This window comes from Phoenix dactylifera, chromosome 11 (assembly GCF_051530095.1).
Source record: "Phoenix dactylifera cultivar Ajwa chromosome 11, Ajwa_hap1_PhDact_Kaust_v1.1, whole genome shotgun sequence".
Lineage (NCBI taxonomy): Eukaryota > Viridiplantae > Streptophyta > Magnoliopsida > Arecales > Arecaceae > Phoenix > Phoenix dactylifera.
Genome location: NC_143200.1, coordinates 1,812,233 through 1,828,051, shown reverse-complemented (window position 1 = coordinate 1,828,051; position 15,819 = coordinate 1,812,233). Strand labels below are relative to the sequence as shown.

The 15,819-nt window shown below is 40.2% G+C and overlaps 3 protein-coding genes across 6 annotated transcripts; 2 read left to right on the top strand and 1 right to left on the bottom strand.

Moving 5' to 3' along the window:
- Nucleotides 1-154: 154 nt before the first annotated feature.
- LOC103711927 (Lojap-related protein) lies at nucleotides 155-3,100 on the top strand. 2 transcript variants are annotated; one of them, XM_026806690.4, is made up of 6 exons: nucleotides 155-417; nucleotides 636-765; nucleotides 1,704-1,842; nucleotides 2,040-2,128; nucleotides 2,527-2,696; nucleotides 2,798-3,036. In XM_026806690.4, the coding sequence occupies exons 1-5, from the start codon at nucleotides 235-237 to the stop codon at nucleotides 2,646-2,648; spliced, it is 663 nt and encodes a 220-aa protein (XP_026662491.1). In that variant the 5' UTR covers nucleotides 155-234; the 3' UTR covers nucleotides 2,649-2,696; nucleotides 2,798-3,036. The 2 variants fall into 2 exon arrangements, with proteins under 2 accessions (XP_026662491.1, XP_008796472.1); XM_008798250.5 differs by having other exon boundaries at nucleotides 2,527-3,100.
- LOC103711893 (amino acid transporter ANT1-like) lies at nucleotides 3,091-8,167 on the top strand. 2 transcript variants are annotated; one of them, XM_026806683.3, is made up of 4 exons: nucleotides 3,091-4,952; nucleotides 5,089-5,745; nucleotides 7,259-7,379; nucleotides 7,485-7,807. In XM_026806683.3, the coding sequence occupies exons 1-4, from the start codon at nucleotides 4,722-4,724 to the stop codon at nucleotides 7,667-7,669; spliced, it is 1,194 nt and encodes a 397-aa protein (XP_026662484.3). In that variant the 5' UTR covers nucleotides 3,091-4,721; the 3' UTR covers nucleotides 7,670-7,807. The 2 variants fall into 2 exon arrangements, with proteins under 2 accessions (XP_026662484.3, XP_008796438.3); XM_008798216.5 differs by having other exon boundaries at nucleotides 4,570-4,952; nucleotides 7,259-8,167.
- Nucleotides 8,168-8,878: 711 nt separating this feature from the next.
- ANT1 (aromatic and neutral transporter 1) lies at nucleotides 8,879-14,674 on the bottom strand. Of its 2 annotated transcripts, none has more exons than XM_008798225.4 (3): nucleotides 14,225-14,674; nucleotides 11,406-12,071; nucleotides 8,879-9,639 (listed from the first exon to the last, which is right to left on the bottom strand). In XM_008798225.4, the coding sequence occupies exons 1-3, from the start codon at nucleotides 14,492-14,494 to the stop codon at nucleotides 9,235-9,237; spliced, it is 1,341 nt and encodes a 446-aa protein (XP_008796447.3). In that variant the 5' UTR covers nucleotides 14,495-14,674; the 3' UTR covers nucleotides 8,879-9,234. The 2 variants fall into 2 exon arrangements, with proteins under 2 accessions (XP_008796447.3, XP_026662482.3); XM_026806681.3 differs by having other exon boundaries at nucleotides 14,239-14,619.
- Between the last annotated feature and the right edge of the window lie 1,145 nt (nucleotides 14,675-15,819).

Here is a 15,819-nt window from a genome sequence, read left to right as displayed (position 1 = left end):
TCCTGACTGCGACAACTGGTGGGACCTGTCTAAATTGGACGGTCCGTGATTTAACGGGAGAACAATAGATGGAAACTTGACTCGAGGCTTAGCGGTTCTTATTCCATGGTTCATTATCCCCGGCTCGGGTTAAATACCCTGAACCATCCGGAGATATTTATTTTTCTGGGACTTTATCCCGTCTTCTTTCTTTCTACCTCTCCCCCATTCCTCCCCTCCGCTCGCTGCTCTAATATGCGGGCGTTAGCAACGGCGGCGGCAATTCCTTCTTGCGTCCAATTCCATGACTATTCCCAGGAGCCAGTCCACGGTCTCGGTTTGAGGAGGAGGAGGAGGTGTTATCCCTGCGCTCGCGTGCCCTCGAGCAGCCGTACTACTCGGTTTCAGGTCTTTCTTAGCCAGAGACCGCCGGACCATGTGCGTCGCACCTCTCTCCATTACTTGCTCTCTCATTTTCTACTCCCTTTCTCCCTTAAATTTCTTATTCCCCTTGCTTTCTCCTCTGAATAAATCTCGACTCGCTTAACATCTCTTCCTCTTTTGTTAGCTAATTTGACTTTATCTCCTCAGTTCAAAGATCGGCTATTAGAAGATATCAGTTGCTATAATACTTGCAACGGTTAAATGTGTTGCAGAATGTCAGGGGACGAGACACGGATGAGATGTTCGACGATTTGTTAAAGAAGTATGGCAAGGTGGTGTATGGAAGTGGTGATCGGCAGCCCCCCAGTGCAGAGTCTGATGATGATGCCGTGAGCTTATCCTGTATGCTCATTTCGTTCCCTGACTTATAAACTTACCTTCTTCGAAATCAATGCAAACAGTAGAATTTATATGCAATGTCGGGAAAAAAATGGAAGCTTAATTTCTGGTATGATTGGCAAAAGCGTCTTAGAAAATGGTTAGGTTGGAGATATCAACCATTTGATGGGATCTCTGTGCTAGAGAGAGGAACACTGGAAATCATTTGGGCTCCCTGGCCTTGCATGGCCGAGTAACCCCCCTTATTCCTCTCCTTCTTCCATCTCTTTCTCTTCTCCTCGCTCCTTCCTCTTATACTCTTCAAGGCTGGCAGAGCCCTTTGGTATTGTTACTAGGGCGAGCTGCCCACTGTTGGGAGCCCGAAAACGGAGTTGCGGAGGAGGTGAAGGAATAAATGGCCAGTCCGATGGGGCTCAGTGAGCCTGCGGAGTTTGGTCGGAGGTAGAGGATTTGGCAAGCGTAGGTGGTAGATGGCTGCAATGGCGCAGTTCTTTGGCTGCTCTCTCCCCATTGAGAATGTGAAGCTATGTTTGGTGTACCATCTTGACATTAATGGCGGGGTGTGGCTGTTGGCCTACTAGTTCTGCACCGTGGGGATCAGTGTGTCGTCTGGGATGCATGACCAGCTATCCTGGTTTCATGTTTGTATAGGTTCTCTTCTTTGGGTTTGTCGCATCTCTTGTGTATGTGTTCTACTATGGCCTATGGGTGATTGGACGTTGCATGGACCTGCATGGGGCTCTGCCTCACATCCTCTTCTACTTCTCATCACTTTAATGTAAACTACTTTGTAAAAAAATAGATTGCTTGTTCTTTTCAGTATGCTCATGGACAACAGCAATTTTGCCTTTCGAAGAATATTATGATAGCTATTAATTTGTTTTTTCTAAAACAAACTCAACTGTATTATGTCATGAGATGCAAGTTGCTCTTTTTTGCAGTTGCTGTTACATTAGCTAAAGTTGCTGATGAGGTAAAGGCTGCTGATATCCGTGTTCTCTTCGTGAAGCCTCTGGTTTATTGGACCCGGTTTTTTATCATTGTCACAGCCTTCTCCCGCCCTCAAATTGATGCTATTGGGTATTTTACCTTACTATCTATGCATCTACTTGTTCGAGTTAAATTCTCGTAAGATAAAATTACCATTAAAAAGATGGCTGCAGAACATTCAAATCAAATCAAACCAACAAGTTGATTGCTTATTTATAATGTTCCATCAGTAAACTTTATGCATGGAGCATGATCAGTCTAAACCTTCTTTGCAAATTAAATTGTAGGTCAAGAATAAGAGATATAGCTGAGAAGCAGTTTAACAAAGTTGCATCTGGAGATACCAAGCCCAACTCATGGACCTTACTGGACTTTGGTTAGTCTTCCATTAGCCGATCTCTTCAATTGGCATTATATTATATTTATTTTATTTTGTCACAAGTAATATACCATTAAGATATTGATAAATTTGTATTCAGTTGATGACTTTGATCCTAATGATGCTTTGATAGTACTTACTGCTGAAGCAATCTGAGTCAAATTGGCAGTTTCTATGAATTTCTATTTCTTAGTTCAAGATCCCTCTTTCTGAAATAAAAGAAGCAGTAGATCTGTTTCGCCCAAAATGGGAATGGGCTGGATTGAACAAAAACCATTTCTTTTGGATTGTCTGTGTTCAGTTATTTAATATTTACCACTTGGTTTGAAGACCTATTTTCTTTTCATATGTATTTGGTTTTAAGTGTCAATTTACTTATCAAGCTTCCCCTGCAGGTGATGTAGTTGTTCATATATTTCTTCCACAGCAACGAGCCTTCTACAACTTGGAAGAGTTTTATGGCAATGCCACGCCCATTGAACTACCTTTTGATAATCAATCCCAATTTCGTAGCTGAGACAATTTGAATCGCTTCCAAAGGCATGAAGCCTCTGAGCAAAAGCAGGTTATCCTTGTGCTGAACAAGTCCTTTCTTTTGTTAGCCACTTGGGCACCTTCTAAATCATCTTAAGGCTGTGGTAGCCTCCTAATGCTTGAAGTTCCCAGGAAAACAAGGCTTGCTTCTGCTGCTATTATCTGTCAAGAGTGGTTTTTTTTAAGAACAACTTATGTTAAATTTGAAGAGACAAAGCAGGATAGTGCTTTTGATTGCCCAAATTGATGAAGGAACACCTCTGATTACGCAGCCATTGTACCTGCATCAGATGCTTTCAGTGAAAGGAAGGAAACATAATTGTATTTTAATTATTTAGCTTATTATTGTCTCATCCGTACCTTAGATTGTATTCATATTACAATGTGATGCTTTTTATCCAATCGGAGAGAAAGAAATTCATTGAAGTTGCTCAACTTGAATCTTGTAAAAGCATAAGAAAAAAATTAAGAGATTTCTTATTAATTAAAATATGAAAATAAAAAAGAAAATAAAAAAGAAAGAACTTACTTCAAGTTGCTCAACTCGAAAATGGGGTTCCGCATCCCTTTTTTCATCAATTCAATAACAGAATTGATCGTGATGCTTTTATTTGTACAAGTCTCAGCTATAATATTTAAGTTGAATTCTACTAGTTGAAAGAAATTATTGCTTTTGCGAGAATGGCCATAATTAATGAAGATAATATAAAAATAAAAAAATCTTTCTATAGCTAAATCTTGAATTTTTACATTTATGTTGTTTTTATTTGTGCCATGCAACTTTTTGTGGATTTAGAGTTATACTCGGTCAAATTTTTTTCTGAAAAGAAATTTTTATTTTACTAGCTTATTTATGGTCTAAACATTGTTATATGCTCTTGATCAGTGCGCGTGTCAAACATCATAGAGCATGATATATCATTGTAGATCTCGAAAATAAGCTAATTTGTGAACAAAAGTTTTGATGTATAATTCATTTTTTGATATGACAGATTTTACTTCTAAATTTTATGTTGACCTATCCAAAATCGAAGTGGTCATGGACGGTTCCGGTGATCCTCATGAATTAGGATTCCCTCTATTTGAAGAATTTAGCTTCGACTAAATTAAGATTAGAGAAAGAAAAATATTTGATTCCCTCTTTTACAATCGAACCACTTGGTCTTGTTAGAAAATTGACTTTTCTAGTAAATCCAAAAAATATCGTTACTCTCGCACTTGGTTTCTACAACATCTCTCGTGATTTTGATGTGTTTATTGAAACTTGGAAGTTGATAATCATTTGAGCTCAAACCAATTTTTTATTTAGGATGACATAGAGTTTCCATGACGGAATATGATGGTCTCTCATTCTTCAACAAAAATCTTGCTTTTGTTACCTTACCATCTTTCCATGGCTAAAGATAACAGAAATTATGCTTCCAGTCCAATTCTATTTTCTTGAGCCCTAACTTTTTTATCTTATTATGTATAACCTTTAAATGTTCATTGTCGTAGGGCATCATAGAACAATATGATCTCTTGCTTTAAATTCTATTAATTAACTTAATTATGCATGTAAATGATGTTCACCAGGATTAAGAATTTTACTTTGCGCTTCATGTTGGACTGTCCAAAATCTTAGGATCAATTTGTTTGGCAAAGTTTGGAAGTCGAAATTTATTCACAGTATTTATCATGCCAGGTATCTGGCCAGCCAAAAGCAAGCTTATCCATTGATTTGATGTCATTTGAACACCAGAGCTTTTTTTTGTGCAATCTATATTTTAGATATGGGCATGGCGGTGGTCAAACCCTATCCAAAACTGATCCGCTGACTCCGTACAAGTTCCAATCATCTCCAAATCCGCGGCCGCCGTAGTGAAAAGAAGAAACAGGAATGTTGGATATCCCCAGCCGTTGATTGCATCAACACCGCTCTCTCTCTCTCTCTCTCTCTATTCTCTCTCGTTTGTCGCTCGTCTCTTTAAAATCTCCTCGTCCCCGTACTCGAACGAAGGCCAAAACAAAATCCTCGGGCAATCTCCCTTCTTACCCTCCCCTTGTTTTCTTTTTGATGGAGACGACCGAAGCGCCGCTTCCACTCCTCGACGCGAACCAAAGAAGCAAAAGCGGCGGCGGCGGCGGTGGGGCCACCTCCGCCCAGACCCTCGGCAACATCGTGGTCTCCCTCCTGGGCACCGGCGCCCTCGGCCTCCCCTACGCCTTCCGCGTCTCCGGCTGGCTCTCCGGTTCCCTCGGCCTCGCCGCCGCTGCTGCTGTCGTTTATTACTGCATGCTCCTTCTCGTCGGTGCTTCTATGCTTCTCCTCTCGCCGCTCTCTCTTTCTCTCTGTGTCACCATACATATAACATCTTCTTCTCAACCGTAACCCTTACATTTCTTGTTTTTTTGGTTTTTTTTTTTGTTATGACGTCGATCAGATAAGATGCAGAAATAAATTGGAAGAAGGACGAGATAAAGATGGGGCGGCGGTCCAGATCCAAACCTATGGAGATTTGGGCGCGGAGGCATTCGGAGTCCCCGGCCGCTGCCTGACCGAAGTACTTGTCGTCATCTCCTATGCCGGCACCACCGTCTCCTATCTCTTCTTCATGGGTGAAAACCTCTCCTCCGTCTTCTCCTCTTACGGCATCTCGCCCTCAGCATTCGTCTTTGCGCTCCTCCTCCCCCTCGAGGCTGCTCTTTCCTTCATCCGCTCCTTCTCCGTGCTCGCCCCCTTCAGCATCTTGGCCGACGCATGCAATGTCCTCGCGATGGCCATCGTCCTTGCGGTGGACGTTCAGCAGCTTAGAAAGCCTTCGAGGAAGGCCAAAAGGAGCGCTTTTAATGGTGCTTGGAGCTTGCCGTTCGCCGGAGGTGTGGCCGTGTTTTGCTTCGAGGCATTTGGGTTGACGCTGTCGCTGGAGGCATCGATGGCGGAGAGGAGAAAGTTCCCTTGGGTGCTGCTTCAGGCGTTTCTTGGGACTGCAGCGGCTTATATATGTTTTGGAGTTTTTGGCTATCTGGCTTATGGCGAAGACACAAACGATATCATAACGCTGAATCTTCCAAGCAACTGGCTTGCTTCCATTGTTAAGGCGAGTAACTTAACTTGCTCTTTGTCTACCGCTAGTACTCATCATTCCTACTATCTTACTACTTCTTTTGCATTCTGAATTAAGTGTGTGTTCTAGGTTTGAAGCACACTCTAGCTAGGGCCCTTAAAAGGCTTATATTGGTCCGATCCTTGCACTTGTTTCTTCTTTTGTTTGATAGAAAAGAAATTTGCCTTCTCTTAATGAGTATTCTTCTGAGCTTTAAGTTAGTTTCCTATGTGCTTCCCACCACAGATTTATCAAGTACCTTAAGTTGTTATTTGAGAAGCTGAACTTGGTATTGTAGTTTCAAATCGGGTAAAATATTGTAGTGTACTTTGTTATTGAGAAGCTGAAAGATTCTTAAGTTGTTATTCAGAATCAGGTCTTTTATTTGTTATAATTTCAAAAACAAGCACAAGAAATGTTGTAGTGTACTATAGTATTTTAGTTTTAAACCAAGCTACACCAATAACCGGGAGAATTCAAGAAAAGCAAAATCTACATACAAACCCCAGCGAGGCTTACAAAGAGCAGCAAACTCTATGAAAAGTATCCTTGACATCGGCTTTACTAGATGAAGATTACTACTTGCTGTTGTGACTGAGAGATGCATCATTTTTGGGGGATAGGATGTGTTAGGGTGTCTTTTGTTTGTTGTACTGCTAGAAAAGATATCATTTTGTTTGTATTATTTTGTCAAGCAACAAAAGGATTTCTTATACGATGCCAAACATATTCAGACTCTTAACCCTTATAGTTTTGAATCTGTACTTGGAATTACTAACCCGTAATTTTAGTATTCAAGATGATAAGTCTTGCTACCATAAGAAGCATATGCAGTATGGTTTAAACCATGACACACAAAGAATCACTGAAACTATTTAGCTAGCATGCAACATATTTCTTAGATTCCAGGAAAATCTTCATATTCAACCTACATTTCATGTTAATATGCTGGGCTGCCAATATGGATATCCTATAATTTTTGTATTAACTAGTAACATTTTGTGTGCGTGTGAATATCAAAAATATTAATATGAAACAATTTGAAATGCTGCAAGTAGTGATAGTGTTCAAGGAGCTGCAAAAATTGTTGATTCTAGGGTGTATCCGAGTCCAAAACCAAGAGATAAACTTTAAGCCTGCACCACTTTTATCTGTTACAGTATAAATCGACATCTTGCTGCTCAAGAACCTCGAGACTAATTAGAGACATTTCATTCCCAGAAAGATTTATTTAACAAATCGAACTAATCTTTTCTAGTTTTTTGGAGACCATCTTTTCTTTGAGTGTCCTTGTAAGATAGCAGGGACTAGGGAGGGAGGATTTAGGAATTCTCTTTATAGCCTTCTTTGTGCCATGCTGAATTTTGATGCATCTGTTTACATAAAAAACTGAGCAATCTAATCAACGATGGATGAGTTAGGAGGAAAAACATCTGCTATTTTTTTTTTCTTTCTTGCACTCGAATTCATTCATTCTGCTAAACATGCGTGCCGGATGCTCGAACAGGTTGGACTTTGCATTGCTCTAGCATTTACCTTTCCGATGATTATTCATCCAGTCAATGAGATCATAGAGAACAAGCTGGACTCGAGCGAATGGTTTCAGAAGCTCTGCCAGAATTTACCAGGTAGGAATTGGTTAGGACTGCAAGCTGTCCGCTTGCTGATTGTGGTGGCTGTGGCCTTTTTAGCTACTTCAGTTCCAGGCTTCGCAATACTCATATCATTTACAGGGAGCACGGTCTGCGCGCTGCTCGCTTTTGTCTTGCCTGCCACATTTCACCTCAAGCTCTTGGGGTCTTCCTCGACTCCATTGCAGAGAGTGTTGGATTACAGTATACTTGCCACTGGCCTGGTATTTGCAGGGTACAGCATTTACAGTGCCGTGTCAGGTCACTCTATGGGGTTCATGACTTGATTTCGTTTACAGGCCTGTGTATCTTTTTCCTTTTTCTCTTGATTCATTCTTCTGTTTTTGTGACAAGAATGAGGAAATTACGTCAACTGGTTTCAATGAGAACATCACATTATGGGATTTGGTTTTGCGAAGGGCAAACTGAAGAAATTTTTTTCCCTTTGCTTGCAGCTCAGCTCGATGGACATGTTTGCATCGCTGTTCGCATCATGCTAGTGTATAACTTCCATTTCCAGAGCTATCAAGGTGTGGTAGTAGTTCATTATATGCGATTGCATGAAGCACAAGATTGAAAGGAGAGCAGGAATACGGGGAGCTCGACCATTTACATAAGTTCCTAAGGCCACCATGTCGCAAATCTTGCATATTATCATGCAGTGATCCCACTGGAGAAAGCAGGAGATACGACAAGTGGGAGCCTGACACTGTGATTGGATGTCGGCAGCAATTGTTCTTGTTTCACCCATCGCAAAGGCTTTTGAGGAAATGAATTGGGGCTCACAAGTATCTATTCACAAAATAAGCAACAGAGAGCCCAAGCAAACCATCCCAAGCCCCTTAACATTCAGGGCTCGTTTGGTTCGCAGGAAAAGGAGGGGGGAAAGTGTGGTCAACGGGAAAGTAATGAAATGCCTCTTGTTTGGTTGGAGTTTTTAAAGGAGAGAGATGGGAAAGTTATATTCCCATGGGAATATGATTCCCACATTTCATGGGAAAGTCTTTCCCATGAGAAACATGGGAAAGTTACTTTCCCATGAGGTGGGAATCACTCATTTTTTATTTTTTTCCAAAAAGACCCTTCAACATTAAAGAAGCATTAAAGAGGCATTAAAGAACTAATTTTTATTAAGGGCATAATAGGAATTATACATAATTTTCCTAGGAAAGTGGATGGTCAACCAAACATAAGCACTTTGGAAATTTGTCACTTTCCCATGGTTAACCAAACATGCTAAAAATACTTTCCTAGGTATCCTCTTTCTAGGAATATGATTCCCAGGAATCATATTCCTAGGAGGAAAAATACTTTCCGCGAACCAAACGAGCCCTCAGAACTCCTAGAACTGGCCCAAAGGGGGATGACGTCTCATACTTGGAGGCTGAACGAATTTATATGGCCCAACTGTAATCATCCTTCCTGTAAAAGTTCTTTATAACAGGTCAAAAAAACCAACACCTTTCAGACAATTACAAAAAGTTAATGCTCACAGATAAAAACAAAGTATATCATGTCCGTTTTATTGACTCTGCAACTTGTGAGGGACCCCAGCGTACAATGTTAATTAAAAATTGTGCGGTGTGACGATTGATTCAAGAGATCTTCTCCTGGGAAATGCTGCAAACTGGACGCTAGTTATATGCTTCTCCAAAAAGATTACACAAGCGTCATGCAGCCGTCCCGCTAAGCTATGATGACTGCATAGGCTTACATTACCAAGGACATGAAGGCTAATCCCTCAGCAACCAGCTAAGAGCTGTTTATCCTGCCACCTGTGACTTCATCCTATGGAATCAAGCCAAGAGCACATAAACTGAGGCTGAGATCTCCTCTGACCAACAAAGTCATATCAAGAACTGATGGAATGGCCCGAGATGGCATCATATGTTCCATATAAAGCAAACACCAGACCAACAAGAAGTATACAATAATCCAACATTCTCTGCCATAATGCCATTGATGAACCCAGGAAGGTGAGATGAAATGAGGCTGGCAAGACAAAAGAGAGCAGGGCACACAGAGTGCTTCCAACGAAAGAGATGAATGCCCCAAAGCCCGGGATAAATGAAGCCGACACAGCCAGCGCCACCAAGGCAAGTATGCGGATCCCATGCAAGCCTATCCACTCAGCAGCTTGGACTCTGTTGCACGCCTTGTGAAACCATCTGCTTGACTTCAGCTTTGCCTCGAGAATCTCATGAATTGGGTGCATCATGAACGGAAATGTGAATGCTAGAGCAATGCAGAGCCCAACCTGTTGAATATTAGTAACCACATTTTAGAAAAAAGAATCATTAAGGCTATAAACTCAAGATGTACTATGTAAAATGCAAGCACCATGTAGCAAATGATGTGGTGCACTTTGCATACATAAACTAATATAATGCAAGAGAAGTCAAATATTCTGACTTTCCAATCAATATAGCATGTGCTATCAAACTGTCAAATAATCACTAATTAATTATACAGATTAGTGAAATCACTTTCAGAGGAGAGATTCCAATTAATCATTTAAAAGAGAAAAAAGTACAAGTTTTAGCTCTAGAAGAATGGTTTGCAATTTCAACTGATGTCAACAAGAATTTGCCACTGTCTGTGACTGCATAGTGTAATTGGAACCAAGTGATGCAGGTGATATATTCATTTCACGTAGTGAACAGTCATCTGTTAGTAATTTCACGGATAATTTGTAACTTGTTTGCTATTTTACTGCAGAAAATTTAGAAAACCAAGATATTCAGAATGGAGTGGGCAATCAATCTGAATGAATAAAGAAAAGCTAAGCTCTAGTCCACTTCAATCTTCAATAAAAAGAAATCTGAAATTGTCAAACATACTAAAACAGCACCAAAAGCTTGTATCAGCCGCTTTTATCTATTTTCTTCTTTTAATGGATTGTATTTGAAATTTGAATATTTTTGTACTCTCATAATGCAAGTTCAACACTGGATCATAGTCTAGAAGGTTGCTCCTTGGCTGCATGAGCTGAAGTTGCAACTTATAAGGTAGATCTCCTTACCTGCTAACCAGCCATATAGGTTTCATGGCATGGCCTCTTCTGCCTATACCTGCCTTGATCAGGAACTATGCATCATTTTTTAGAGGATTCTGGCAGACAGCTGGTTGCAAAATCTACTCAGTCCTAATGGAGCTATCTTAGCCAATTAAACATTTTATGGAAGAAGGTTTTGAGGATAATGACAACAACGAAACAATGGGAAATCAAGGGTCAGGCCTGTAATAGCAGTTGTATTATGAGAAAAAATATTACGAGGACTGTTCATTTACCCAGAGTACACGCACCGGAACTAAGAGCCAGGTAGGGTTATGATTCTTGTGTATAGGTCCTCAAGAAAAGTTTTTTTAAAGATCAGAATGATTTGATGCCTAGGCATGGGTCTGTAACGCATAACCTTTTACCTAAGTTCATGTAACACAGATGGTAAGTAGACCGGTCAGTTTGAAGACATTGGCTTAATGGAATCCTTACCATACCAAGCACAGACACTTTGATCTCTCTCTTTCATCCCTATGGTGCAGCAATCTAAAAATGCAGCGTATATGTTCCTAAAGAATAACTTCACATGGCCTCCAAAGCCAAACAACAGTCTAATTTATCCCCCAGTTAAATCATTTGCCATCACAGTTATTTGGGATCAACATACCATGTCAAACATGCACAGACACTAGCTTTGGGAATGAAAACCTCATTACTTGCATACCTTAGCAGCTAGAATCCTCCAGCTAAGCTGTTAACCTGTTGTAAATGGTCCAAAATCTTGTGCACTACCTTATACTTACACCACTGTCTTTGAATATCTTTTGTTGTGATTGGATTTTATTTATGCACCTCTTGAACACAAAACCATCAAACTCATGGTTCTTTATTGCTATATTTAGATACTTTTTCCTTTTCTTTTTGATGTGCATTCGCACTATAACATCCAATTCAAAATATTTTTTAATACACATGCAAAGCAAAACATTAAGGGAGAGAAGAGGCAGAAATTTTGCACTAACCTTCACTGCAATAGCAGACCAGTTGTTGGGAAGATTGAGCGTTATGATATCTTTAGTCTCATCACCATAGGCGAAGTAGCCAAATATCCCAAAACAAATATAAGCAAGAGAAATCCCAAGAAATGCCTGACAGAGCACCCAGTGAAACTTCTTTCTTTCAGTCATCGATCTCTCCAAGGCCAGAGTCATGCTGAAGCCCTCAAAACAGAAGACAGCCACCCCAGCTGCGAATGGTAAACCCAAAGCCCCGTTAAAAGCATTCCTTGTCTTAAGGGGCCTAATGAATAGTTGGAAATCCTCCTTCATGACTATAGCCATGGAAAGAACATTGCAGGCATCAGCAAAGGCACTGAAGGGGGCAAGCGAGGCAAGAGATCGGATGAATGAAAGGACAATTTCAACTGGAAGGAGGACAAGAAAAATAAAAACAGAAGGTGAGATTGGTTGGTCTTTGGTTTTAGTCGAAGAGAAGACAGAGGAGAGGTTCTGTCCAATGAAGACAAGGTAAGCTACAGAACCTCCAGTTTGGGCAACTAAGATAAGAAGTTCAGTTAGATAGCGGCCTACCGACCCAAAGGCCTTTTCACCCAAATCTCCATAAGTTTGGATTTGATTTGGCTTATCTATTTCTTCTTCTTCTTCTTCTAACTTATGTCTGCACTGGACCTGTGAAAAGTAGAAAAGTTGAAGCATCATGATTAAAAAAAACTAATGGGAGATATCCAAAAGTAAACTTCTATTTTTATAAATATTTAGGCTTTGAGTCTTTTAAGTGAACATACTGTAGCATATACTGTAGACATTTTTTTGTCTATCCCAAGAGATATTATTGATGAACCTACTGCTCAAAATAACCACCTTGACACTAAAATTTGAATTTGCAAGCACTTTCTTTTCTATTATAACTCTGCACCGACAAAAGATGAAGTGATAAACAATTGCTTCTTTCAGGGAGAAATATTTCATGGTATGGTGGATGTCGTTTTGTTGCTGGTAAACTAAGCTGCAAAGTTGCAAAGTTCAGAGAAGCAACATTTTAATGGAAATATTACAAATTTTTATAGTGATAGAACATTAATTTAAAGTCAAATGTTCCTTTGATGGTTGAATGTTTACAGGGGAACAACTTCAAAAAGAAAGTGTAGCCATCCAAGTATTACCAAATCTCAGATGAAGATGTTTGTTTGCTTCCTTACTACATTTTATAAGCCTATTTGGTCACATCATTGGACTCATCAATGGGCCAATGAACCAGAGATGCACATTGAAAATGCTGTATAGTGATTCAATAAAAGATACTATGAATTTTTTTTATTTAATAATAGGGCAGTGAAAAAGCATACTTCAGTAACGAAAGAAAAGCAACCTAAATGAAACTAAGCTGCCCACTAAGATGTTGACACAGAAAAAAAAATGGTGGATTGTAATGCTGCTGCATGCGGTTATTTTGGTGCGAAGTTACTAAGAACCGAAACACATTTCTAACTATGAAAACTCATATGCAATCAAATCCGCATACAGGAAACCAAAGAAGCAGATTTATTATCGAAGAAGGATTAGAAATAAACCTTACAAACCAAGCTTTTGGATATTGTTCTTAGGACTTCCCTCTGCCCTTTTCCAGGTCTCACCTTCTTACTCCCTAAGCATCATAGAGAGTCAAGCATCCCCTTCACCTATGCCTCTCCAATCTTTGTTCTACATGCCTTTACCATCTCAAAACATTTTCCCATCAATTTATCTTTTAATAGTGGAACTAATATGGCTCTTTAGTTTGCTAGCAACCCATGACCATTTTAGCTTCTACATACATTTCAGCATTCTTATATCCGGAGACTCATCATTTTCGCTTATGCTATATATATATCATCTAAAAGAACAGATTGTACAATACAATTGAAACACACTTATGAGAATAATGTGGATCGGTGCCAGCTTGATGTCAAACGAATTCAGTTTTGATGCTTCAGAAGATAATGGAAAAAAGTATGTACCTGAAGTTTTGTTCACCTTGGGTTTTACGATTACAATTATAAAGGGAGAGCCAAACTGAACAACCATGGAGGTTTAAAACGGACCAACTGTTAAAAATGTGCATGCTTTATCAACATATCTCGTCCCAATCATATAATATGAATTCAGTACTACAAAAATGATTCCAATTTAATCTAAAAAATTGTGGCCATCAGTAAGTTGATTGGAGATGGCCAATCATTACAATATTTAAGTTTGTTGCACCCACGGAAAGGATTCCTTCTCCAGTAGCCTATTACATTAGAGAAGAAAAGGTAGGCAGTTCTCAGAGTTCTGCTGCACTGTTCTAGTTAGTTCTAAGAAAAGGATGTTAACAAGAATTTAATATTTCAACCACATTTTTTCCTTCTAATTTCCAAGTAACTTGGTGGGATACAAACTATCAATCATTCTATATAAAATAACTAATTGACCTATCTATTGAAGATAGATTTCGTGAAATAAATCTGGCAGCAACGTAATTCCCCAAGTTTGCTTTAAAACCTTTGCAAGAGTTAGATGGTATTATTATTTAAATTTAGGAAGAGTCCCTCTTCCACATTTCTGCATTATATAACTATCATCAAAATAATGCCTGATTATTTTTGTGCAAACGCTTCTCGCTCCAATTCTGAAGCCCATGATTCCTCCCACAAATATAATGCTTCTCGAAACGAAACAGTAGCAAAAAACAAGATCAGGATAAATTATTCCAAAAATGAAAAAAGAAAAAACAGATCAAGATAAATACCTAGTACTAAAGAAACAGATTACTCAAGAAGGAGAGGAGGAGGAGAGATACTGACGAGGAGAAGCATACAATAGTAGTTGCCCAGTCCGGCGGCAGCGACGCCGAGGGAGCCGGCGAGCCAGCCGGCGACGCGGAAGGCGAAGGGGAGGCCGAGCACTCCGGTGCCGACGATGGAGACCACGATGTTCCCCAGGGTCTGGGCCCACGTGGCCCCTCCACCGCTCGTCGCCTGTCCATCCGGCCCCCGCCATCGCCCCGGCGATCCCGCCGGCGAAGAGGGCCCCAGCAGCGGGACCGCCACCGCCTCTTCCGCCTTCTCTCCCATTCTCCGGAACAACGTCTCGTCGTCTACTTCCGCTGCTTTAGCTTTCCGTTCTTCCTCTCTCACCCCTTTTCACTACGATCTAGAGGTTGCAATCGGATCGGGCCACACGAGACCACCAGATAGTTATTACAAGCAAAACGAAAACGGTGTATAAGTAATGGCAATGGATAGACCACCAGCAAAATTTACCATATCCATTTCAGAATCTATTTAAAATTTTGCTATCCGAATCTATCCGAAATTTGATTAAAAATTAGTACACAAATCCTAAATGCATTCCATAAAAAATCATTAATTTCGTTGGATATCCGAAGCCGCTCAATTAATCTTTATTCAGATCATATTGAATCGGGTACCGGATAAATATGAGAAGAAACAAAATTAAAAAAGAGGGAAAAAAATAAAAAGATGAACGAGCCCAAATAACCTAAAAGCCCAAGCTGCCTCATGAAGGTCAGGCCCAACCTAAGGTAGCCTAGGTTGTTAAACCTACGCCACGATGCCAAGCAACCCAGCTCCTTGGCTACACCACTGGCCCACTCAATCACAGGGGATATGCGGCTCGGGTTGGGTCGGGCTAGATACGGGCTTGGTCGGATGTAAGATCGGTCAAAAAAATTTTTCAACCCGAACCCAATCTATTTATTAAACAAGTAAACTTACCTGATCTAAAATAGGTTGAAACACTACGGTCAGTTCAATAATAGACTAGTTTAAGCTTCTCTAATAACACGAGGGGAGCTAAAAAATTACCAGAGGTTGAATTTGAGCATCTTGGGCTTGCAGCAATGTATGAGCTTGGTTGGGCTTGACAAGAAGCCTGGTTGAGCTCAAATAAAATGACAAGCCAACCAAGCTCAAACACAGCACATCAGCTTAACCACTCCTTTCTATTAAAAGCTGCGCTTGAGTAATCTACTGTTTCAGCTTGGCTCAGGGCATTTATTTGCATATGATGCTCTCCATCCAACCTAATCCCATCTCTATGTGATACACATGGCGGATGATGATGAACTAGGACTAATTTATCTAGTTAAAGCACAGACCTGAGACAATCCGAACCTTCTATATGCTAGTCTTAGTAGCCAAGTCAAGTCATCTATACTTAAAAAAAAGAGTCTCCTTTAATTTTCCCTAGTCCAAGAGCCATGTTAGAAAATACAGGAGAATAGCTCAAGAGGTGCAGTTCATCAGAGATTGCAGCGTGTAGAAGCTACCTAGAAGTATATCCTGTCAGGCGTTAGCATATCCTCAGCTCCTGATATCACCCTCCTCTCCACACGGATTTTACTCGTTTTGACTAGAGAAAGTCGAAGTCACAAGTC